A 23,208-nucleotide genomic window follows, 5' to 3' on the forward strand; every position below is an offset into this window, starting at 1 on the left:
CTGACCCACCGCATGCTGCCACCAGGCTGACACAGGAGCAGGGGCAGTGCAGGGAATGGATTCCCCTCCTCACAGATGGGTACAGTGGGGCTGGTGGCATAGCTCAGAGTGAGCAATAAAATGATGCCACCTAGAAAGTGAGCGTGGGGGAATCAGGGATTGCTGCCTGACACACAGCAGGGCACTGCCTGCTGCAGGAGGCCTTGTGCACTGAGGTGCCGGTGGAGCTGGGCTGGTGGGATTGGCACCACATGGCACAAGGCTTCACCACAAGCCCAGTGCTAAGCCAGTCCTCGAAAGGGCGAAGCCAGCACTGGGCAGCTGTGGGGGTTGGTGTGCTGCCCGCAGGAGGAGGCTGCGGCTTTGGGCGATTCCTCCCCTCCCACATCAGGGCATCTGACAGGGCTGCCGGGGGCACTGGTGGGAGCAGTTCCCCTTCCAGCGAGGGACACAGCCAGGCCACGAGCCTGCAAGCACGGCCCTCAGCCCCGCTGCACTCGGGGCCTGTCCATGGCCCCGGAACAAAGCTGGGATCACCCATTCGACTCTGGGCAAGGGCTGGGCTGGGCTGGGTGGAGCATGGGAGGGCCCGGTACAAGGAGGATAAATTGCAGCTGGGTGCCCATTCCAGCCAGACAGTTCCTCTCTTGGGAAAGATGTTTACCCCCAGAGCTGGGATGAGTTATTTCCTGCACTCCTTTGGGGAGGGGGCTGGGCGGGTGCTGCAGGGACACCCACAGCTGCTCGGGCACATGCCTGTGGCCATGGAGCTGGTCACGATGACCTGGTGCAGGCTTCTGCTGTTGGGAGGGAGCTCAGCACTCCCCAGCTCCAGCAGCCAGCACCAGACCCTCATACAGACCCCTCACCCACCTGGCTGGTGAGGATGGCAGCTGGCATTCTGGCAGTGCCTGTGCCCAGGCTGGGAGGAGAGGCAGGACTGGAGCTGCACAGAGTGAGTGGCAGAGGGAAAAAAAGAGCTCCCCAAAAATCAGAGGGGTGTCCACAAGCTAGGAAGAAGGATGGTGAGGAGGCTGGCAGGCCTGCAGCACTGCTGAGGGGTGAAACAGGCAGCTCCAGGTTTCTAGCTCTGTGTTTTAGGAAACCTGATGCTATATTTAGTCAGAGAGATTTGATAGTATCAGGTAATGTTACAAAACTTGGGATCAAGAGTAAATCCCCAACCACGCACAGTCCTGCCCCTGCAACAGGCAATTTGACTGAAGCCAAAGGGTTACCAGAGGAAGCACCAATCAGGGAAAACACCAACAGTGCCAGGGCTACCACCACGAGCCAGGGCTCTGGCACCCCTCTGCCACATCCCAGCCACAGCAGGCATCGTAGCTGCTGGTGTTGGAGGGACAGGAGCTCAGCCAGCTGAGAGTAATACCTGAGGCTTGGAGCTTGTTTGCTCTTCTGGGCTTGCCCTCCCCCACCCCATGTGTTTCAGGCCTTTGCTCTCCACCTCACCACAGCTCTTTTTGCTGTGACCCCCAGCGCTGGAGCTGTTGACCAAGGAGGGCAGGTTCCCCTTTCTGAGAATTGAAAGCAGCTGCTGTAACCAGAAAAACAACTCCTCTGCTCCAGCCTACAGCCAAGCTGCTGGCAACAGAGATCATCACCCGCTGGCTCTGCAGCCTGGCTGCTTTAACCAGAGAGCACCACGAGGCAGAACCACCAGGAAGCACCAGCCACATCTCTGCCCAATCCCACGAGCCCCCATTGTCCTGTCCAGAGACAGACGAAACTCCCCAGCACGATGAGGCCTGTTTATTGCCTTTGTTGCACAACACAGCACAGTTGGATGCTGCAAGAGCCTGCAGGCGTTGGCCACAGCTCAAAAGATTTCATCACAGTTATGATACCATCACCTCCCACACTGCACCCCCTGCGGCTGGCTCCCAGCCACATCTCTTAGCCAGGTCAGCTCCTGGTAACCCATCCAGTGTGATCAGCAGATCCCAATCCAGCTTCCCTTTCCATGCTGAGCCTTGAGGAGTGACAGGCTTGAGTGGAGTAAAGGTGTCAGCTGGGAGAGCAGCAGACTGACAAAGCAGTTCCCACAGACCTGCTGCTCACAAGGGCCAGCACATGGAGCAGGCAGCATGGCACTAGAGCTTCACCTCAATGTAGGGCCCACTTCAGCTGTCTGCCAGCTCCCAGAGTGTCCTCTACCTGCACTGAAACCCCTTGCTGCAGTGGGTGAGAACCTGGATGACCTTGGCCATGAGGAAGGACACCAGCAAGGATTTATCTAAAGACTCATTCCAGGAGTTCTTCAGGCTGTCCAAGAGGCCATCAGCACCATCTTACCCAGGCTGCTGGGCATCAGGTCCCTCCTGCCACTGCCAACTGAGCATTTCTGGCTGCAGAGTCTTCCCCTCTGAACTCAGCACAGCCAGGATGTGCCCACAGGTCAGCTGGAAGACCTGATTGAAGTGGTAAGCAGAGCTGCCCAGGCCTTTTGGGAACAAACACCCTGTAGGCATCCTCCAAGACCTGTACACCAAATGTCCCCCCCTGGTGTCTCTGAGCTGCACAGACTTCTGCAATGTCACAAACTCGCTCAGGCACAGCCTGGCAGCAGGCTCTGTGCAGATCTCACTCAAAGATATCCTGATGCGTTCCTCAGCCCTTCAGTTAATCTCCTTCTTGCTTCACCTTCTGGGTTTTGTGGCCTCCAGTTCAGCTGCATGTGATGAAAGATCTGATAAGGACTGAGGGCTCCCAGGCTTACTCCAGAGGAGAGCCAGTGGGGAGTGTGTGGGGGTTCAGGCTAACGCTGGAGAGCTACAAGGAGGCAAGAGATGGTTCTCCTTGGACTCTGGAGAACCATCACGGGACTCTTACAGCCATTAAGAGAGGCTAGCACCAGCTACTGCTGCTGGCACCTGAACAGGGCTTTGCAATGGCTGACCTTGGTGTGTCAGAGGGGTGAGACCCCAGGCAGGCAGGATGTGAAGGGCTGCCCGCGCAGCAGTGATCGAGATAGGGAGCAGAGCACGTCACGGCATCAGGAGGACTCTTGGGAACACACCGCTGGTAGCACTGGGCTAAGGAGGTGATGCAGCTCTCCAGGGAGAGCCCAGCGCTGAAAACTGCCCATCTCCATGTCACCGCTGTTACCCCTGTACGTGACGCAAATCCCATCTCCGGGGCAGAAGCTCTGGTGTCAGGAGGTCCTGCAGGAGTACGCAGAGGTCCGGCAGGAGTGAGCAGCTCCCTGCGCCTGCTCCCGGCGCTGGCGAAGGTGGGCTCTGGGATCCAATCAGCTGTCAGTCCCCGCCCTCAGAGGGCGGTACTTCGCGCTCCGGATGTTGCCGTTGTCTCCGGCACCGGTCACCGGTCGCTGAAGCAATGGCAGCGGCGGGTGATTCAGCGGGGCCGGGACCGGCACTGAGGCGGCCGCCGTCCGGGGACCTGCGGAGCGTGCTGATCACCAGCGTGCTGAACCTGGAGCGGCTGGATGTCGATCTGTTCAGGTGCGCGTGGCCGTTGGCACCGGGCCACCGGGACCAGGCCGCCTTCCCCGTCGCCACCTTCACGGCCGCCGCTCTCTCCCCCGCAGGGGCCGGCACCATTGGGTACCCGCCACGAAGCGCTTGTTCGGCGGGCAGATCGTGGGGCAGGCGCTGGTGGCGGCCGCCCGCGCCGTGAGACCCGAGGAGCAGATCCACTCGCTGCACTGCTACTTCGTGCGGGCAGGTGGGCGGACACGGGGGAACCGGGGATCAGGGCCGCGCAGTGGGACATGCAGGTCAGAGGTTAGAGGGGCTGATGCCAGAGTCGGGGGTGCCCGGGGCTGAGAGATAGCTGTGGGGTGGGGGACGAGGTGCAGGGAGATCGGGGAGATGGTGGGTTATGGTGGGACCGGTGCCAGGCACCGAATTCAGTAGCAGAGGGGCTGGGAAGCTGGGATGAGCCCCATGGGTGAGGAGGTGCCACCATCCTGGCTCCAGCACAGCAGAAAGGGTGTGGATGGCACTGCCAGCTCAGCTCCTCTGGCCCCAGTGCTCAGCCTCTCTAGATCAGGTCCCCTCCATGGTGTGTAGTGGCCCAACAGCAGAATGTCCCTCTACTGTGCCAGGGGACCCTCAGGTGCCAGTGCTGTACAAGGTGGAACGGACCCGTACGGGAAGGAGCTTCTCTGTTCGTTCCATAAGTGCCATCCAGCACGGGAAGGCAATCTTCACCTGCCAGGCCTCCTTCCAGCTCTCCCAGGAGAGCCCAGTGCAGCACCAGTTCACCATGCCTTCTGTGCCACCCCCCGAGGATCTGCTGACGCTAGAGGAGCTCATCGAGAAGTTCCTGAAGTGAGTGGGGTCAAAGTGCATGCTGGGTATGCCCTCTGTGGCTGGGGCTTCAGGAGGCACAGGGAGTGGGATGACTGCCTGAGGAGACCTCACATAGGACTGGAACAGGAGCAGAGAATAGGACAGGGTAGGACCTGTGCCTGGCACAGGACAGGCCCCTCAGTGTGGCCCTGGCTCCCCACTCTAAAGCTGTTGCCAGCAGGACACGCCCTTGGCCTGCCTGGCATTAAACTCTCTGTTGGTCTACAGGGACCCTAACCTGGCAGAGAATTACAGGAAACACCTCCACAAGATCCAAGCAGAAGATGTGCCGATCGAGATCAAACCCATCAACCCACCAGATCAATTCTGCTTGGAGGCACAGGAGCCGAAGCAGCTCCTCTGGGTGCGAGCCCGAGGGCACATAGGTAGGTGCAGCTGCCCCACCAGCTGGGCACACAGGCTTGGGCTCATGATGGAGCGGGATAAGAAGGCTGCAGTTTGTAGCTTGCCTGCACCCAGGCCTGCAGAGAGGCCAAGGGATTCCAAGGCTAAAGTACATATGTGGGTGCTGGAGCATGAAGTGATGCCCATGTACTGTGCTCAGCCCCGGTGGGCATTCCCCAGGGGGCATGGCCAGGGGAGTGGGGCTGAAAGAGCACCTTGGTGCAGCTGACCCATGGAGCTCCTGGGGCTTTGCCTGGTGCCGCAGGCTTGTCCCACAGCCAGCCCACGGGGACGGGCAGTGCCGGTTCTTTGCAGGAGAGACTGATATGAAGGTGCACTGCTGCGTGGCTGCCTACATCTCTGACTATGCCTTCCTGGGCACGGCGCTGCTCCCGCACCGGCAGTACCGCACCAAGTTCATGGTGTCCCTCGACCATTCCATGTGGTTCCATTCACCCTTCCGATCAGACCACTGGATGCTGTATGAGTGTGAGAGCCCCTGGTCTGGTGAGTACTCACCATCTGCCCTGGGGTCCCGTACAGCAGAGGCCAGCCCTGCCTGTCCCAGGGGTGGCAAAGGCCATGGTCTGACAGAGCCTCTTTGCAGGTGGTTCCCGGGCACTGGTGCAGGGACGGCTGTGGCGCAAGGATGGGGTCCTGGCTGTCACCTGTGTGCAGGAGGGAGTCATCAGGGTGGAGCCAATGCCAACGCACAGCAATCTCTAGCTGAGGAACCTCTGTGAGCTGCAGCCTGGGCACACCAAGGGTGGGACCTCAGGACCCAAGCAGATGTGGATGCTGCAGGAGTGCTGGTGGCAGAGGCATCTGCTGTGACCAACTGCCAGCTGCACAGCACATAATTGCACACTACTATCAGCCTTAAATAAAATCATCAAGTGACCAGCCAGACCCTGTGCCCTGGAGTTTGTCCCCTGAGAGTGCTCACCTGAGAGCAGGCACAACCAGGCACACCAGGGCTGGCTTTGCCCCCGCAGCAGGGAAAGTGCCACTGTGTCACATGTGGCTTCCCCTTCTCACTTCTGCTGCCCTCTTCCTGCCCTGGCACTTCGGTCAGTCACTGCTTCTGCTTGTCCTCAGCCTCCTGCCTCAGGACAGGCTCCAAGAGCTGGGGAAAGCAGATGAGGCAGCTCCTAGCTTAGTTGGGGGGGCACCCTCCTGATGGTGCCCTGGGGGATGTGAAGTGGAACAGACATAGCAGGTGCCTTCTTCTCACCAAGACTTTATTGAATAAAGTCCTTTTATTATGTAAGTTTTATGGGAAGTTCCTGGCAAGAGCCCCAGCCCCTGTCAGAAGCCTTCCCGTTTCCTCACACAATGCTGGTACATCCCAGCTAAAGTCCTGTCTGCTCCAGAAGCCTGCTGCAGAGGCTCACCTGGCTCCTGGCAGTGCCAGGTGAGTGCTCGGGAGTGCCTGGTCCACAGAGAAAGTGCATTTTCACATCAGCTTCCAGGCAGCAGCTCTGGTGCCCCATCCCCACCCATGGCATCACCCTTGCAGCTCCCCGGGCATGACCCTGGTGCAGTCCCTGCCTTCACACCACCATGGGCACTGGTGTGGTGGTGGGATGCTCAGTCCAGTGGCTCCTTGATCAGGCACTCCTTCAGGGTGGGCTGCTGCTGCAGCGGGGGTCCAGCCTCCCGCAGGTCCTGCAGCCGTGCCTCCGAGTGCCGCTTGTCCTTGCCCACCTTCCAGGCAAGGTGGATGTGGGCCTGCAGAAAGGGCCCCAGCAGCGGGTGGCTGCCCTGGGACTCCAGCAGCTGCAGCGCCTGCTCGCAGCAGCTGTGAGCCTCCCCCAGCTGGTCCAGCTCCTGGTGGCACACAGCCAGCCCGGCCAGCGTCAGGAGGAAGCGGCCAGAGCCACAGACCCCCAGCCGGTCCTGCAGCCGGTAGGCATTGGCCCAGGTGGCCAGGGCCTCACGGTACATGCCGGTACAGGTCAGGCGCTGTGCGGCACGCAGGTCCTGCAGGAAGAAGAACTCGAGGAACTCGGGGGAGCGGCGGATCTCGGCGATGGAGTGCAGGTGGGACAGGAACTGCTCGAAGGCTCGGCTGCGCTTGGCAATGGTCTCGGCGGTGAAGTTGCGGCGCAGCCTCTTCCTAGGGAAGGCGATGTCGGCCATGTCACAGCCGAAGCGGCAGCGCAGGCGGCGGTTCAGCCGCTCGAAGTCTGAGTAGCGCCGGGCGATGGCGGCGGGGGCCTTGTCGAACTGGCCGGAGCGGATCAGGTAGATGGTGTAGAGCTGTGGGGGAAGGTGGGGAGCCAGGCGTCAAGGTGGTGCCATGGGAGCAGCCGGGCAGAGCCGAGTGTGCAGCTGCGGTGGCGTTTGCCCGAGCAGGAGAGAGCAAGCCAGGCCCCTGCAGCGCCCAGTTGGTGATAGTTACCTGAGGCTCATCTGAGCCGCCAGCACCATCCGAGAAGCACGGGGAAAGAGAGAGAAATAAGCACCAGCCCCATGGGACCCCTGCCCAGGGAAGGAGCGGGACCCATGCCCAACCCGTGCCAGCCCCTCACCCAGCCCGTGCCCAGCCCTGCTGGGCTCACTCACCACGTACTTGGAGGAGCGCTCGCTGACCACACTGGCACTGGTGACCTCAAAGAGAAGCCGCTGCGGTGCCAGGCTGCCCCGGGACCTCCTCCAGAGCTCCTGCAGCTGCCGAGTCAGGAGGCTGCCGCCGGGACGCTGTGCTGCGGGGCCCCACTCTGCACCGGGACACGGGGGTCAGCCCGTGGACAAGTCCCGCACCCCCGCATCTGCGGGCAGCTGGGCCCCACCACACCGCTCGGGCCACTCCCGGCGGGGAGCGAGGCCTCCCCAGCACCCGGACCCCGGCACCTGCCTCCGTCCTCTGCACCCGCTGCTGCCCCGGTCGGCTGCGGCGGCTCCACCAGCTCCTCTCCGGCACCCTCCTCCTCCTCTTCTTCCCCCTCCTCCTCTTCCTCCTCCTCCTCCTGGCTGGTGAAGCTCAGGGTGCCGCTGAGGCGCGTCGACAGCCCCTCCGTGTCGTCCTCCAGCTCCGAGCTCTCCGGGAAGTCCTCGGCCTCGCAGCCGCCGTGTGCCTGCTGCTCCCGGGAGCCTTCCCCGGACAGCGCGTGCCGCAGCCGGTGTAGGATGCGCGCTGCCATCCTGCCGTGCTCAGCACCGGGCACCCCGCCGCGGGGGGACAGACAGGGGCCGGGAGCTGGTCACCACGGCGGGGCCGAGACAGCTTGGCCGGGGACAGTCCGTCCCGGTGCAGCTCCAGTATCCCCTTTATCCCCCGCCCCGGCCCGGTGCAGCCGCACCCTTGCTGCGGGTGCTGCCGGCCCGGTTCGTGCCGCGCTGGCCCGGGCGGTGCCGAGCGATGGCCGCTCCGCCGCGGCTCGTCCCGGGATCCTCCCTGCGCGGCTCCGCCCCCGCCGGGAACCCGGATCGCGGCGGCGGGGCCGGCACAGCCGGGATGAGCACCGCCAGGCGCGGGTCAGCGCGGCGCTGCCAGCCTCTGCCGGATCTCACCCGGTCAGGGTTCCTATTGTCCCCTGCCCGGCATGTCGTCGCACAGCCTCGGGTCACCTCGTCTGGGGCCACAGGAGCCCAACACCCTGATGCCTGGCACTGCAGGGTCCTGATACGCCAGATTCCCACACCCTGGCACCCCAAATCAGTGGTACCCCAAACCCAGACTCCCAATCCCACTGTGCTGGAGCCACCATAGGATGCGCTCTGGACTACCCTAGCACCCGCCCACCCTCGCCTTGGCTGCCCTCACCCTGGCTGCCCTCACCACGCACCCTCTGCCATCGACCTGAGCCTCGGCGGTCGACCAGCCTTTTTTAGCACCACACCCACTCTCTCCTCAACGCTCAACGCTTTCTTGGGAATGTCTATTAATATAGAGGAACAGCCCAGCTGCTGCCATCGCTCTGCCCTGCTCACCCACTGCGCCCCACTCCATCACCCTGCACCCTGCTGGGCTCAGACAGGGGGTACCTGTGTTCCCCGAGGCTGGAGTGATTCTGGTTCGGCTTCTGCATCCAGTGCCTGCAGGGACCCTGACCCTCCCCACCTGGCTGCTGGGCAAAGTGGGACACACAAGGAACTGTGCTGGTTCCATCTCAAGCTTCCACCCAGGAGCTGGGGTCCTGGAAAAAGCAGGAGCTGTGGAACCTTCTGGATGTCCCCATTGCTGGGACCTTGAGGGACAGGATACCCTCAGCCTGCGCCTGCTGCTGCCTTGACTGCCCCGACACCACTTCAGAGCACCACAGGGCATGGTCCACTTGGCCAGTGTGTGCCCAAAGCCACTAGCCCCAGCCAAGCCCTGGCAAAGGTGGCTGGCATGGGCTGTGGTGTGAGAGGGCAGAGCCTTCGAGGAGCAGCCGTGCGTGATTCCCACTTGCCTGGGAGCACGGAAAGACTTTTCCGGACCCAGGTGCCAATGGCTCCAAGGACCCTGCTCCACACCCCCTCAGGGGTTTCTTGCCCTAGGCCAGAGAGCTCAGCTCAGGAGTAGCTACAGACCCCTGCTCTGGGGCTATTTTTAACCCTCTCCTTGCTGAACTGGGGAGGGGTTGGTGCAGGGGGCGAGAGCCACCCTCCTCCTCAGGCTCTGGGGCCCCTCCCCGCAGGGCTTGAATTTCCATCTCAGCCTCAGACCCACTTTTAATCCCCAGCCCTGGGCCAATAATGCTTTGGCTAAATTAGGTAAAACGTGCCCCTTGCCAATGAGCAGGGCTGGATTGCCACCACGGAGCTGATAGGCTGCTGGGGACTGGGGGTCAGCGGCTGCGGCCACGCCACACAGTGAGCACAGTACAAATTGGGGTGCCAGTGGCACTAGCAAGCTTCTGGGTGTTTTTTTCCTGCAGGAGGTGGTGACCCCTTTAAGGGACTAACAAGAATGCCGTCAATGGTAAGAGTCTCTGTGTGCTGCATGCTGTGTGCCAGGGTGAGACCTGGCAAAGTGGGAATCTGGGCTGCTGAGCTGCCTCCATGAGTGGCAGTGGGGAGACAGCCACCAGGGATGGGTTGACCATGGTGGGTAAGGGCAGGAAGGTGTTGGAGTGGTACAGGATCCTCAAGGGAAGTGCCCCAGGGGGGACTGTGTGGGCGCCCAAGGGGTGCAGGTGCCCATGGACACTGGCTCAGCCCCGGCTGGAGCTTGGGGCTGCAGTGGCAGGCGGTGGCAGAAAGCAGAGTGCTGGGTCATGCGACACGGTGTCGCCGCTGTGCCTGGCCTGCGCCTCCAGGAGAAACTCGATCAGGGCTGACAGGTGCTTGCTGGTGGCTGTGGCCCTGCTGGCCCCTATAAGGGGAGCTGAGAAGATCCCAAAAATAGTGCTGCGTGCCTGGCATGCCAAGGCTGTGCATGGGGATTATGGCCCTGGCTGGTGAAAAGCCCTGGGTGGGCAGCCTCCTGCAGCCCACCACCCTCAAAGTGCCCAAAGGACTCTGGAGCTGTGGAAATCACTGGGGGCTGCAGCTCACCTTGGCATGGCATTGCCCTTCAGCTGGGCAGGGGCTCTCCCTGCAGACCTGTGCTGTGTGAGGGGCTCCCTGGCATAATGCAGGGCCATGGTGACCCTGCTCCCTTGCCTTGCAGACTGACCAACAAGCTGAAGCCCGTGCCTTCCTCAGCGAGGAGATGATTGCTGGTGAGCAGGGTGGCAGTGGGCAGAGGAGACAGATCTGGCTGAGGCATGGGGGTCTGTCCCACTGCCACAGCCTCAGCCCAAGAACTACGCAGCCTTGACCCCCTTGCCCCTTCCCCACAGAGTTCAAGGCCGCCTTTGACATGTTTGACGCGGATGGCGGCGGTGACATCAGCACCAAGGAGTTGGGGACAGTGATGAGGATGCTGGGCCAGAACCCCACCAAGGAGGAGCTGGATGCCATCATAGAGGAGGTGGATGAGGATGGTGAGCAGCTTTTGGTAGCGGGTGTTGGGCACAGGGTGGTGGGTGCCAGGCAAGCAGCCTGACCTGTGCTTGGCCTCCTCCCTGCAGGCAGTGGCACCATCGACTTTGAGGAGTTCCTGGTGATGATGGTGCGCCAGATGAAAGAGGATGCAAAAGGCAAGTCTGAGGAGGAGTTGGCCAACTGCTTCCGCATCTTTGACAGGTGAGTGGGGGGTGCCAGCTGCCCGTCTTGCCCGCCCTGCCCATGGGGGTGAGCAGGAGGCTGCATGCTGGCCTAAGCCTCCTTCAGGAATGCAGATGGGTTCATTGACATCGAAGAGCTGGGTGAGATCCTGAGGGCCACTGGGGAGCCTGTCACCGATGAGGACATAGAGGACATGATGAAGGACTCGGATAAGAACAACGATGGCCGGATCGACTTTGATGGTGAGCAATGCCCCTGGCCAGGCACCCATGCCGTGCACCCTGGGCAGAGCTGTGTGCTGAGGGTGCTGCTCTCTTACAGAATTCCTGAAGATGATGGAGGGTGTGCAGTAAGCAACAAGACATTCCTCGGGCCAGCTGCTGCATCCAACCCTGCTCCACCACCACCTGGGGAGAAGCAGCTCTGCAGCATCTGGCCCTGCCCACCCATGCTGGCTGAGACCCTGCCCTGTGCCAGGGCTCTGGTCTTGGCCTGCCGCTGTTGGCCAAGCTTTTCCCCTGGTCCATCACATGTGGTTTCGATCTGAGCCTCAATAAAAGGGGAAAAGTTTGAGCTGCTAGTGCAGAACTTCTCTGAGCTCATGTGGGGAGACGGCCATAACACTGTGGCCCCCCACACCACTCCTCAGGGTGGGTGTCATGGCTGGGTGGGTGCCCTGTGCTGGCCACATTCACCCTGTGGGTCCATGTGGCTGTAGTTCCCACGGGCTGCTGGGCAGCTGCCAGTACTAACTCAGATTTTCCATGTAGAGCAGCCCACTGACACGCTGGCCCTTGGCCCAAAGAGTCTCAGCAGAGGCCTGGATGCCCTGAGGGGCTGCTTCTGCCTATTTTGAAGCAGGGCTGTGGGGCCACAGGGAATCTGCTGACATCTGCTCCCCACCAGGATCCTCTTGTCCCACCCAGCCAGAGGAACTGGCTATTATGGGGAGGGGAGGCAGGGGGGGAAGTTGGGAGGGAAGCAGTAGTCCTGTGGGGCTTGACCCTTCAGGCTCAAGGCAATGCTGGAACCTCTGTGTCTGGAGAGCCTGTGCCAACCCAGCAAGCATCATCACACCCCAGAGACCAGCTCCTCCCAGGAGAGCCCGGTGGAGGTGGAGACCGTGGGATCAGCACTGTGAAGCTGGTGGGACAGAGCTCAGAGCCTGACGCATGCCTGCAGTGCAGCACTGGGGCACGGGGCTGCTGAGCACCACAGAGAGCCAGGGATCAGCACTGAAGGGCTTGACCCCGCTCTGCCCTCACGGGGCACAATGGCCCCAGGGCAAAGAGAGGTGTGCCGGGCACGGGGGACAGCAGGTCGCTGTGCAGCAGCCCAGGCTGCCCTCTGCAAAGCCACAGCTGGGCACCGGCTGCTGGTGCTACAGCTGGGGGGGAGCAGCGACAGCCTCGGGCTGCGTGAGGAGCGGGGCAGGAGGAGCACGGAGGCCCGAGAGCTCAGCACCGGTAAGTAGGGAAATTCTGCATCCCCTGCACCCACCCCGGGGCTGGGGGAGGGGTCCTGAGGCTCAGTGTTCTGGCCCTGCAGGGCTCCGGCGCATGCTATTGGACGGGCTGCAGCAGGCAGCGGCAGCCTCTGAGGAGCGGCGAGAGCTGGAACAGCTCTGGGTGCTCTTCCTCTCTGCACTGGAGCTCTTCCTGCAGGACCTGCACAGAGCCCACCACCTCTGCCAGCTCTTCTCCAGCCAGAGGGGTGACACAGCCCCCCTGCACACTGGGCTGAGGGGACAGCAAGGTGGGGGCCCCACACCACCCCCTCATGCCCTGAGCCTGGAGGAGGAGATGGAACAGGTGAGGGCCATGCTGGTGGAGATGGAGAGCAGAGTCAACATCCCACTGTGGACAGTGGAGGCCACACAACTAGAGGGGACAGCTAGCAGCATGGCTAGGGTGGCTCAGGAGGAGCCTCACACTGGGCCCTGCTGCAGAGTCCTCTGAGGTGACAGTGCTGGCACCCCCTTGTACCTGCTCAAGAATCATGGAGCAGGAGACAGAGCCCTGTGCAGCCCTCCAGCCCCCTGCTTGGGTGAGTGGTGCTAGGAGCTGCCCCAACACTGTGGAGGGAAGGAGATAAGCTCTAGGTACCCCACAGTATTAATAAATGCTGGGGCAGGTCCCTGCTCTCCTGCCCTCTCACAAGGGGCAACAGGACTTAAGTGGAAGAAGGTACCTCCAAGGCCAAACTCCAATGAAATCATCCAAAGAAAAATTATAAATGTGCATTTATTTATACATTAACCATGGCACAACGTGCCAAATTAACTTAATAACAGCCTATGATACAGAAAGTCAAGCAGGGAGCAGCTGAAGGGGAATGGGCAGAGGTGGCACAGGGCACAGCATGGGTCAGGTTTCCTGGCTCTTGGCCTGCTTGGCATATGTCTCCCGCACATACTTCTTGTAGGCTGAAGAGAGAGGTGGAACATGAGGCTCAGACTCCTGGGGCCGTCGCAGGACACAGCGGGGTTAGGGGCTGTGCTGCTGCCCACCTTGAGGGAGAGCAGAAGGGGCACCTGCCCTGGCACTCACCAGTTTGGTTCTTCCAGAGTTCAGCAGCGTGTGTGTTCAGGGGGCTCTCGATATTTGGCTCTGGGGACAAGGGCTGGGTTAACAGTGGGGTGGCTTGGATCCCCAAAACCCCCAGTGCTATCCTGGGAGCACCCCTACAGCTGCCGCCCCTCCCCACTCCAGTGCGGCATAGCCCTGGGACCCACCTGCCAGCAGGCTCTGGATGGAGAGCAGGATGGTGCGGACATCATAGAGCGCTGACCACTTGTCCTTGAGGATGTCGAGGCAGATGTTGCCTTGGGTGTCCACGTTGGGGTGGTAGCAGGGGGTCAGGAAGCGCACAGTAGGGGCGGTGTAGGGGTACCCGCTGGGGAACTCCAGCGACAGCTTGTACCGCAGCTCCTCGTAGGCCTGGGGACAGGGGTTGTAACAAAGAGCATGGCCCCGGGAGGACAACCCCGACTGGGAAGGGGTGGGGGAGAACCTGGGTCCCGTCCGCTCACCGTGCCGGCAGCACCGTCGATGGTCCCGATCCACTTGAAGAGGTTGTCGGACTCGGGGAAGGCAGAGATGCCTTTGTCACCGGACATCTGCAGAGACAGCGGTCAGGGTGGCCCAGGACGCCCGGCCCCAGCCAACCTTCCCTGCACCGGTTTGGCCTCAGGACTTCCTGCAACGGCTCGGGACCCCCCACCCCGGGGCCCGTCCCACTCTCCCGTACCGCCCCGGCCCCAGGATCTCACCATCAGCGCCATCAGCTCCTGCTGCAGCCTGCAGGAGAAATACACGTTACTTTACCGCTCCGGTCCGGCGGGGCAGCCCCAGCCCTGGTCGCGGTCCTGGCTCACCTCTTCCCCACCGAGCCCCGGGCCGCCGTGGCACCCGCCTCAGCGGCTTTGCGGGCAGCCGCGCTGGGAACAGCGGCGGGGTCGGCGTTCTGAGAGGCCATGGCGGTTCCGGGGCGATACCCTTCCTGCTGCTCGCCGCTTCACGGGCGCTGGACACAGATTCCACTCCCACTGAGGCCCCACCGGCCTCTACTTCCGACCCGGTCCCCGCTGCGCCTTTCCCGGTACGGAACGGCGGTGCAAGGGGGTCTACCAGCGGCCTGGCCCCAGTACAGAGAACTCTGTGGCCTCGCCGCTGTCCCTGACACTCTCTTGCCCGGTGTCAGTGCCGTACAGGGGGACTCTCTGCCGGCCTGGTCTCGGTGACTCTTGGTGTAGCTGCGATGCAGGGACCTCTATCGCCGGCCTAGTCCCGGTGGCTCTCCGATACAGACACAGTCGCTCTCCGCTCCACTGCCCCCGTTCCGTCCCGTCCCGTCCCGCCCCGCGCTCGCACCCCCTTTTTGAATTTCCCCAACGTGCGGCCGCCCCGCCAATCAGCGCGCAGCTCCGTTCGAGCCGGCCAATTGCCGCTCGCTGAGGATGCGGCTGCCAGGGCAACGGCGAGCAGCCGACCACTGGCCGCCAGGCGCGGCGCCCGTCACGCCTCGATTGGCTGCTGCGCCATGGGGCGGAGCCTCACGTCCCCGGGCATTTAAAGGGCGAGATTTCCGCCCCTCCGCCTCCCCAACTCCCACCATAGTGACCATGGAGACGGCAGCTGCTGCGAAAAGGGTGCGAAGCTACTTTATTAGGTCCGGGGGGCTCGGAAGCGGGACTCAGGGCTCGGGGGGCGGGGCGGCCTCTGGGGGGCCGTCGGCGGGAGGAGCGTCCCCCCCGCGGCGAAGCGTCTCCATATGCCGCTGCATCTTCTGCGTCATCCAGGCCGGCGGCACGAAGGGCTTCAGCTCCTCCAGCCGCAGGTCCACCGAGTCCCTGGCGGAGAGGGGCCGTGAGGCTGGAGGGCCCGGCCCCCACCATGGACCCCTGATATCCACCATGGACCCCAGGGAGCACCCAAGCCCAATGCCCTAGGGCCCACCTCTGGAACTCACCCATGGCCCTTGGTGCTCATGGTGTACCCCCCACCAGCAAGCATTAAGCCTAACCCCTGGCACCCATCATGGACCCTGACATCCATCCCCAACCAGCACCAAGCTCCCAGCAGCACTGAGCCTCTAAACCATCAACATGAAGCCTGTCCCTCCCCCTGAAGCTGACACAAAGCCAGCAGATGCCCCTAGGGCAGCAGATCCTGGCACAGCAGCAACTCTGCTTTGGTCCTCACCTGTAATCATCACTGGCAGCCAGATCCCGAATGTCCTCTTCAATGAGGAGGTAGGCCTGTGGCACAAGGTGATGGATGCCTCAGGGCAGTGTCCCGTTCCCTATCCTCACCCTGCACTGAAGTGCTTGCTACCCACCCTTGCCTGAATCCCATGGGGCAGCAGATGGACAGCCCTTTGCAGCACCCAGGGAGCACCTTGCTCTGCCTATCCTCCTTGCCACAGCCACTTCTCCAGCAGCTCCTCCACCCATCCTGGCCCTGGGGTGGGTCTGCACGGTTCCCACGGGCACCAGGAGCCTGGCCATACTCACCATCTTGCCCCCTGTCGCCCTCATGTGCTGCTGCTCTGCCAGCCAGTGCTTATCCTGCGGGTCGGCTGCATACTGCAATAAAGCAGCAAGGACCTGGCTGAACACAGGGGACAGACCCCAGCCCGCTCTGATCCCCATCCTGCTGGGACATTGTGCCCCGCTCCAGCATGGTGCCCAGGGCAGTTCCCACCGCAGCCAGGGCTCCACTCTGCCTGCTGCTTCTCCAGCCTTGGAGCCTGATTCCAAACCCACGGCATGGGAGGCTGCGCTCTGCCCCTAATTCGTGTTCCAGTGTGCTACAGCCAGGCCCTGTGTGTGCTCTGAGATAACAGGGCTGAGACAGCAAGGCCATGGGGGAGAAAGAGGACAAGCCAGCTGAAGCACACACTCCCCATTCCCATCAGAAACCCTGAAGGAAGACACATCTTGCTGTGGCATCTGACCTTAAAGAGGTGGGGATGCTTGATGTAGAGCCGCCCCCTTGTTCCTCCCATCCCGAGAGCCCTGAAAGAGGAACACAGGAGGTGTCACCTGGGGGTGGAGAGCTGCTGCAGTGGTCTGTGGACACCTCCTCTCCTCCCCAAGCCCTTCCTACTGCTTTTGAGGCAGAGAAGTGAAGTGATGGGGAGAGTCTTACGGGCTCCTGCGTTGGAGACACCACCCTCCAGTAACAGGGCCGCTCCTTACTTGTTTGCTCGAGATCCCAGCACAAAGGTTGTGGTTTCAGTCAGTCGGGATGGATCCCACTACAGAGCAATTGGAAAACGGGCAACATTAGAAGTGAATCCAGTGCTGGGACCATCCCCGGCCTGGGAGAGAGGGAGCTGGCCACAGACCTCCACAGAGGAGGGCAGTTAGCTCCCTCTGGGCTGATCTAAGCTGCTTCCCACATGGGAAACGCTTGTGGGATCCTCCTGGCTACCACTGCTCTCCCCAGGTCTCCTAACAGAGCTACAGGCTACAGTGTCCAGGGGAGGCAGGCAAAGACCTCCAGGCACTTTGCTCTTCTTTGTGCTCCTCTCCTGAACTGCAGGGCCCATCAGGACACAGCACAGCTTGGCACTGCCCTCTGTGCCAGCAGCAGTCGGGCTCTGCTGGTGGGGGCAAAGGGGAGGAGAGGGTGAGCCCAGCAGTGTTGGCCAGCCAATACCTTTGGTCCATCCCTTCTCAGAGGCTCAGAGACTTTGAGCTTCCACCTGAGGAGAAGGAAAATGCAACAAGAATGAGTCCCTGTGGGTCCAGCATAGCCATCATCTCAGAATCAGGGATTGAACCCCAGCTCTTCCAGATCTGCCTTGGTTCACACATTCCATCCCCCGGTGGCCCCAGCTCCAGACTCTCATCTTTACTGCACATTCTCCTCTCCAGCTGTCAAAATTCCACCAACATCTCACACTGCTCATTCTGAATGGTCCACCTGGATCTTTTCACCCATTCAAGCCTCTTTAAAACTGTTTCACTGAAGGTCTTCACCTCCTGGAGGAAACAGCTCAACACTATTCCCTCCTGCCCACCCCCTGGCACCCCTCTGCCCCTCTCCTTTCTGCAGGAGAGGAAGCAGAGTGCAGGGTTTCTGTGCTCCTCGATTCAGGCAGTCTCATTTCCCCACCACCCTCCCAAAAGAGGGGCTCCAGCTCAGGGCCCATACTCACGCTGCCATGCCTGAGACCCCACGGTCATTCGCCAGGCTCTGTCCTGGGGGCCGCCCCTTCCTCTGCAGGGAAGAAATCCTGCAGTGACTGCACCGTGCAGGCTGGCAGAACCCCCACATCGCCCTCCCCTCCCAGGGAAACTGCTCTCTGCTAGGAGCTGCAGTGCTGGCTGGCACAAGCATGAGCACCCCCAAGGAATCCCTGTGCACTTCCCTGCTGCAGGAATGGCCAGGAATGGGGAACAGGCTTCCCAAACACGCAAACCCTCCTACCTTTTTGGGAACAGGGCTTCCACGCCGGCTCAGCTCCTCATCCATCTGCCGGGCACGCTGGAAGGGAGCAAGAGTGGCTGAGCAGGGCAGTGCCAACCCCAGCTTCTTGGTGAGAAGCACAGAACTCCACACACAGCAGCTGTGCCTGGGACTGCCCTGGAGGTACCAGTCCTGGCCTAACACCCCCAACCCTGGCTTCTTGCTGGTCACTGACAGACAAGAGGTGGCAGAGAACAAAGCAACTCCACCTTCTCTCCTTCTCCCAGTCACTCAAGCCTCTGGGAACAGTAACAACTTTTACCTTTGGCACTGCCTGCTCAAGGGGCAACCTGGGAACAATCTTTTTGCCATCTGAGAACAACAGCTTGGCCTGCAGGGATAGAAGAAAGGGTTATTTGACTCTGGGTCCAGAGAGAGACCTGCCTGCTGAGCTCTGCAAAGGGAGAACAGCCCCCCACAAGCACCTCACCTGCTCCAGGCAGCTCCGACACGTCTCCTGGATAAGCTGCTCTGGGTCCACCTCCTCCCCAACATTATCACGCACGTTCATTGCTGCCTTCTGGAAAAACTGGGGAGCAGGTGACAGGAGAGGGTTAGAGCCAGAGTGGCACAGCAGTGCCAGGGCAGGCCCAGCTCTGCAGCCACACAGCAGCGCCTGGGCCTGGCCCTGCAGCTCCCCCTCACCTTCATGTACTTGTTGAAGATGCCCCGGATCTCCTCATTGATGCTGGGCTGCAGGACAGCACGCAGCAGGTCCATGGACACGGATGGGTCTGTGAAGCTGAAGGTGGAGAAGTCACGTGTGAAACACCCCCACTCCAGTCTGGTCTAATGCAGACCCTCCCCTTTGCTCCAGTGCCCAGTCTGGCCCAATGCAGACCCTCTCCTTTGCTCTAGTGCCCAGTCTGGCCCAATGCAGACCCTCTCCTTTGCTCCAGTGCCCAGTCTGGCCCAATGCAGACCCTCTCCTTTGCTCTAGTGCCCAGTCTGGCCCAGCCAAATTTCCCAGTTCCACCTTTCCATTCGGGTCCCTCCGGCCAGGGCTCCCCCAACCGCCACCCCATGCCAGCTGCAACCCAGCCTCTGCCCGGCCCAGAGCTCCGCCATCCCGGTATTTCCGCGACCCGCTCGTACCTGGTTGTCATCTGGGATCGGCGACCGCGCCGCTGGACCTGCCGGTGCTTGATCATGATGTTCCAGGGGCTCTGCGGGACACACGCATCAGCCGCGGGAGACGCGCCCGCCCACTACCCGGCTGCCCTCCCGGCCCAGCCCGCTGCCCGCCTCACCGTGCTGACCAGCTGCTCCTCAGCGCCGTCCGGGCCTTCTTCGCCCGGCGGCCCTGGCTGCTGCTCGGCATCGCGGGCGGCACCCATAGCCCCAGCCCCAGCCCCGGCCCCGGCCCCGGCCCCGGCCCCGCTCCCGCCCCTCGCCGCCGGAAGCGCCGGGCCCCGCGCGCGTCATCAGCTCGCGACACCCTGCGCGCGCGCCGGGGGTGCCGCGAGCCCTGTCGGGGCGGTGCGGCAGCTGCGGCTGCTTCTGGTCCGCTCAGTCCCCCTGGATCCTCCGCGCACCCTTCTCCGCTTCTCTCCGCGGTGGCCGAGGCAAAAGCCTGGCTGTTGTGGAGGGAACACCCTCGTGTTCGCTTCCCCCGAAGCTTCCGCCCTTACCGTTTCCTCACGGCTTGGAGCAAGCCTCCCTCTTGGGCTGTGCACCGTACACACATCGTGCGGCTCCCGCTCTCTGCAGCCTGAAAGGAGGTTGGAGTCAGGTGGGAGTTGGTCTCTTCTCCCAAGGAACAAGCGACAAGACAAAAGGAAACAGCCTCAGGATGCTCTAGGGCAGGTTTAGGTTGGACATGAGGAACAATTTCTTCCCCAGAAGGGTTGCCAAGGCCTGGCCCAGGCTGCCCAGGGCAGTGGTGGACCAGAGACATGTGCTTGAGTGGTCCTTTCCTACTCAGTGTCCTCATGCCCTGTGTGCAGATGGGCAAGCACTTCACTGAGAGGGAAAGAGGATTCTTCTTCGCCTGCAGCCCAGCTGGATGCTCAAGCCCGATGCCTGTGGCGCAGGCAGGGGGCTGGTAGCTCTGTAGGATGGTCTGTCAGTGTCTCAGCATTTGTGGCTGTGTCCCCCCCTAGCAGGACTGGTGTGTTTTTTCCACCACAGGCTTCAGCCCAGCAGTAGCTGTGCTCAGCAGCAGGAGACCACAGCTGGCTGCAGGAGAGGCTAGGTGACTCAGGGGCTCATATGTTGGAAGAGGGTCCTGCCCTTGTCCCCTTCCTGCTGCTTTGGCCAGGCCTGCGTCAGCCTGGGATGAGGTCAGGTTGTGGCTCCAACCTGACCTGCGGATGTGGAGCTGATGGAGTCATCATCAATGTTGCCACAAGTTCATTATCAGCAGCACTGGGCTTTGTATGTGCTTACGGTCGCTCCAAACGGTTAGCAGCAAAAACTGGACATTGTCCAGAGAAGAGGAAAGATACCTGGGGCTGTAGAAACTCCTGGGGAACAGTGAAGAGGATACTTCTGTCTAACTTTGTGAAAGCTGGATGGAGAGAGGGCCACTGCATGTGCTGCAGGTGGGACAGCTCTCTGCACCCACTGTCAGTGGACAAGACATGCTGGTGTTGGTCCGAATCAGGTGAGACTTAGATCAGCTCTTTGGAGAAACTTCCCAGTTACAAGAAGATTTAAATCCTGGAACAAATTCTCTGTGAAGGAGTCCCTGTCTTTGCAGAGTCCCTGTCTTTGCAGGGACAGGGATGTCTTTTCGAGAGCAGTCCAGAGCAATGTCTGCCAGTGGTCACCTACATGGAACCAAGGAGATGACTGCTTTGAATCTCTTCCAGTCCCTGATTTTTGATGGTGCTTTCTTCACGGGCCTGTGCAGTGGGTGCACATAACAAACACACCAGCCTGCAGATGCCTGCCAGAGGCAAAGGGCTTTTTGCCAGCTGGGGTTATCCAAGTTCTTTCTGATTCACAAGAGACACTTTGGCCAAACCCCCTCTGTCCCTCGGGGTTCTGCGTGCAGGCACCATCCTGCCTTGCCCCGCGAGTCTTGGAGCTGGAACAGGGCCTGTGGGGTCCATCTCTCCGAGGCCTTTATTGCAGCAGAGCAACGAGCCTGCCAGACCTCGCCCTCCCTAGCTGCCTTTGTCAACAGAGCTTGTGCTCTGCTAAAGGGACGCAGCCGAGACCGCGGCGCTGCTCCCGAGGGGAGGAGCTGCGAGCTCTCAGCCGCAGCAGCCCCGGGGCTGGAAGCAGCGCCGCAGCTCCACAAGTTGTTCCGGATGTTTTCCGGGTGCGTGCGAATGAGGCAGCTCCGGCTGCTCGGCGGGGTGCCCTGCTCGGCGGTGATTAACAACCTGCGATAAGCACCGGGCCGGCGGGTCGAGCCGCGGGCTGCCAGGCGTGGAGCACCGGATCTCCAGCAGACACGGGCGGCTGGCATGGAGGTGGCATCTGAACTGAGTCACGGCCACGAGGAGAGGGCTCCACCTGTGTTTCTTGCCACAAGCTCTCTTCCCACACAGGTTTGGCAGCGTGGAGCCATGCACCATCCTGCTGCTGAGCTGCAGCCCATGCATGGCTCTGTCACTTCAGCAGTGGCTTGGTGGCCACTCTCAGCAGGACGTGGCCTCCTCGGTGTTTGTGGCATGTAGCATGCACTGGCTTAGATCTGCAGAAATTACTCTGAGCTCACACCTTTGGACTTCACACACACCCACACCCCCCCCCCCCCCCCAGTGCCACATTTCAGCTTTGACTTTTGATGCAGCAAATCCCTCCCGCTCTGTCCTGGTGCTGCTGTGTCCTGGCCACACTTGGTCTTAAGTTCTCCTACAATGCTGATTGCACTTTGGCTGGAGTATAACTCAGGAATAAATAATGAAATAGGAAGGAATAAAATTGCAAAATCAGATTCTGACTACACTCCCGTGTGACTTGAGAATGGCTTAATTAAATGGGTTAGCAGTCAGCTGAAGGTGCTGCTTTGTGACCTCAAAGATATTCAATGAGTCTTCACCCTGAAATCAGGTGCAGAGAAAAGGGAGAGAAATGTGACAGCACTTCCCTTTTTCTCATTTAATGTAGGTCTCTGGTGAAGGCTGGCAGTTTGGACCTGGGGTTTGAAGGCAGATTCCTGTGCTCTCCTCACCTCGTCCTTGAAACCCCTTTTCATTAAGGGGCTGTTAATTTGCTGAGGAGACTTTGAGCTCATTCCTTTGGGTGCCAAAACCTGGCAATCCCCATTTGTAACATGGAAGGAGTTGGCTACTGCTGCTGTGAAGGCCCCAGACAAAAGAAATCCTGGATTCAGTCAGATGTTCAAATGAGGCCCAGCAAACCAGGCTGCAGGGATCTGCAAACAGCATCTGGGATGCAAAAGAGCAGCCCCAGGAGCGAAGGTGTGGGACTGGCACTGCCCTTCCTTCTGCTTGGCTTTACACATCCTGTGGCACAGAGCGGTGCTGGAGGCCCTGTTGCCCAATGTGCCCCCTGCCCCCAGTGCTCAGCAAGTAGGAGATGCCCCAACAGCACTAGTGGCAGGGCCAGGTTGGGGACATGACAGGAATGGTGCCAATCCCTGCCTCTTACCACCTGGCATGGCAGGGAGGCACCACAGCATCCTGTGTGCTGGGGCTTGGGAGGATGGTCTGTGCTGGGCAGCAGCATGGAGGGGTCAGTCAGAGCCTCCAGCAAGGTAATGGGGAGTCCTGTCAGAAGCAGCAGTGAAGATTTCACCTCCTTGCAACTGGGATTTGCCTTCCCTCTTCCTGGTCCCTGTCCTCTCCTCCAGTCCCCCTCCTACCCTTTCTGTCCCCATCCTATCCTCCATGTCCCTATCCTGTCCCCCTTGTTCTTGTGCTGACTTCCCCATGTCATGCAGCTGGCTCTGGATCCTGCTCCTGCCGGGGTTGTGGGTGGAGAAAGGCAGCTGGAGTGGCTCCTTAGAAAACAGAATTAGAGTAAAACGTGGGAGGTTCCTACAAGTCACCTGTGAGCTGCTTCCTCCCATTGCCGGCCCAGGGAGGAACTTTAAATTGCCGCCCGGCACTGCCCTGGTCACTTGCTTCAGCATCATGACAGCGAGAGGCTTCCTCCTGCTGGGGCTCCTGGCCCTGGGGGCAGAGCTGCAGGCAGCACCCACGGCAGGCAAGTATGGGTGCTGGAAGCACCCCCACCGGGGGCTTGGGAGATTTTAATACTAAATGGGCTGATGTGGGTTGGAAGGGACCTTTTTAAGGTCAGCTAGTCCAACCTCCCTGCAGTCGGCTGGGACATCGAGATGCTGAAGCAGGTCCAGAGAAGGGCAGCAAGGCTAGTGAAGGGTCTGGAGAACAGGGCTGGGGAGAAGCAGCTGAGGTATGTGGAGTTGTTTAGTTTGGAGAAAAGGAGGCTGAAGTGAGACCTCCTTGGTC

At 61.0% G+C, this 23,208-nt stretch overlaps 7 protein-coding genes across 7 annotated transcripts; 3 read left to right on the top strand and 4 right to left on the bottom strand.

Moving 5' to 3' along the window:
* Positions 1-2,171: 2,171 nt before the first annotated feature.
* Positions 2,172-3,150, bottom strand: ZSWIM1 (zinc finger SWIM-type containing 1). Its single transcript, XM_054391882.1, is given in 4 exon segments — positions 2,172-2,471; positions 2,473-2,519; positions 2,522-2,732; positions 3,010-3,150. Coding segments are annotated over 4 exon segments (699 nt in total).
* A 177-nt stretch (positions 3,151-3,327) lies between these two features.
* Positions 3,328-5,630, top strand: ACOT8 (acyl-CoA thioesterase 8; the record flags this gene model as incomplete). Its single annotated transcript, XM_054391883.1, has 6 exons — positions 3,328-3,482; positions 3,569-3,705; positions 4,088-4,313; positions 4,563-4,720; positions 5,055-5,246; positions 5,347-5,630. Coding segments are annotated over 6 exons (987 nt in total), but the record flags the coding sequence as incomplete, so codon positions are not given.
* Positions 5,631-6,329: 699 nt separating this feature from the next.
* SNX21 (sorting nexin family member 21) lies at positions 6,330-7,885 on the bottom strand. Its single transcript, XM_054391910.1, has 3 exons — positions 7,582-7,885; positions 7,308-7,447; positions 6,330-7,001 (listed from the first exon to the last, which is right to left on the bottom strand). Exons 1-3 carry the CDS (start codon positions 7,883-7,885, stop codon positions 6,330-6,332), a joined length of 1,116 nt encoding a protein of 371 aa, XP_054247885.1.
* Positions 7,886-9,557: 1,672 nt separating this feature from the next.
* TNNC2 (troponin C2, fast skeletal type) lies at positions 9,558-11,401 on the top strand. Its single transcript, XM_054391871.1, has 6 exons — positions 9,558-9,651; positions 10,342-10,393; positions 10,514-10,657; positions 10,745-10,859; positions 10,947-11,083; positions 11,163-11,401. Exons 1-6 carry the CDS (start codon positions 9,640-9,642, stop codon positions 11,192-11,194), a joined length of 492 nt encoding a protein of 163 aa, XP_054247846.1. The 5' UTR covers positions 9,558-9,639; the 3' UTR covers positions 11,195-11,401.
* A 713-nt stretch (positions 11,402-12,114) lies between these two features.
* Positions 12,115-12,799, top strand: LOC128975088 (regulator of G-protein signaling 9-binding protein-like). The gene is made up of 2 exons (XM_054391884.1): positions 12,115-12,307; positions 12,390-12,799. The coding sequence occupies exons 1-2, from the start codon at positions 12,115-12,117 to the stop codon at positions 12,797-12,799; spliced, it is 603 nt and encodes a 200-aa protein (XP_054247859.1).
* A 408-nt stretch (positions 12,800-13,207) lies between these two features.
* UBE2C (ubiquitin conjugating enzyme E2 C) lies at positions 13,208-14,318 on the bottom strand. Its single transcript, XM_054391792.1, has 6 exons — positions 14,218-14,318; positions 14,113-14,140; positions 13,873-13,959; positions 13,576-13,780; positions 13,391-13,450; positions 13,208-13,266 (listed from the first exon to the last, which is right to left on the bottom strand). Exons 1-6 carry the CDS (start codon positions 14,316-14,318, stop codon positions 13,208-13,210), a joined length of 540 nt encoding a protein of 179 aa, XP_054247767.1.
* A 717-nt stretch (positions 14,319-15,035) lies between these two features.
* On the bottom strand, positions 15,036-19,155 carry DNTTIP1 (deoxynucleotidyltransferase terminal interacting protein 1). The gene is made up of 13 exons (XM_054391885.1): positions 19,069-19,155; positions 18,914-18,984; positions 18,464-18,560; positions 18,249-18,347; positions 18,081-18,149; positions 17,780-17,836; positions 17,508-17,569; positions 17,006-17,051; positions 16,543-16,601; positions 16,299-16,359; positions 15,856-15,927; positions 15,545-15,600; positions 15,036-15,192 (listed from the first exon to the last, which is right to left on the bottom strand). Exons 1-13 carry the CDS (start codon positions 19,153-19,155, stop codon positions 15,036-15,038), a joined length of 993 nt encoding a protein of 330 aa, XP_054247860.1.
* Positions 19,156-23,208: the final 4,053 nt, after the last annotated feature.

This window comes from Indicator indicator, chromosome 24 (assembly GCF_027791375.1).
Source record: "Indicator indicator isolate 239-I01 chromosome 24, UM_Iind_1.1, whole genome shotgun sequence".
Classification (NCBI taxonomy): domain Eukaryota; kingdom Metazoa; phylum Chordata; class Aves; order Piciformes; family Indicatoridae; genus Indicator; species Indicator indicator.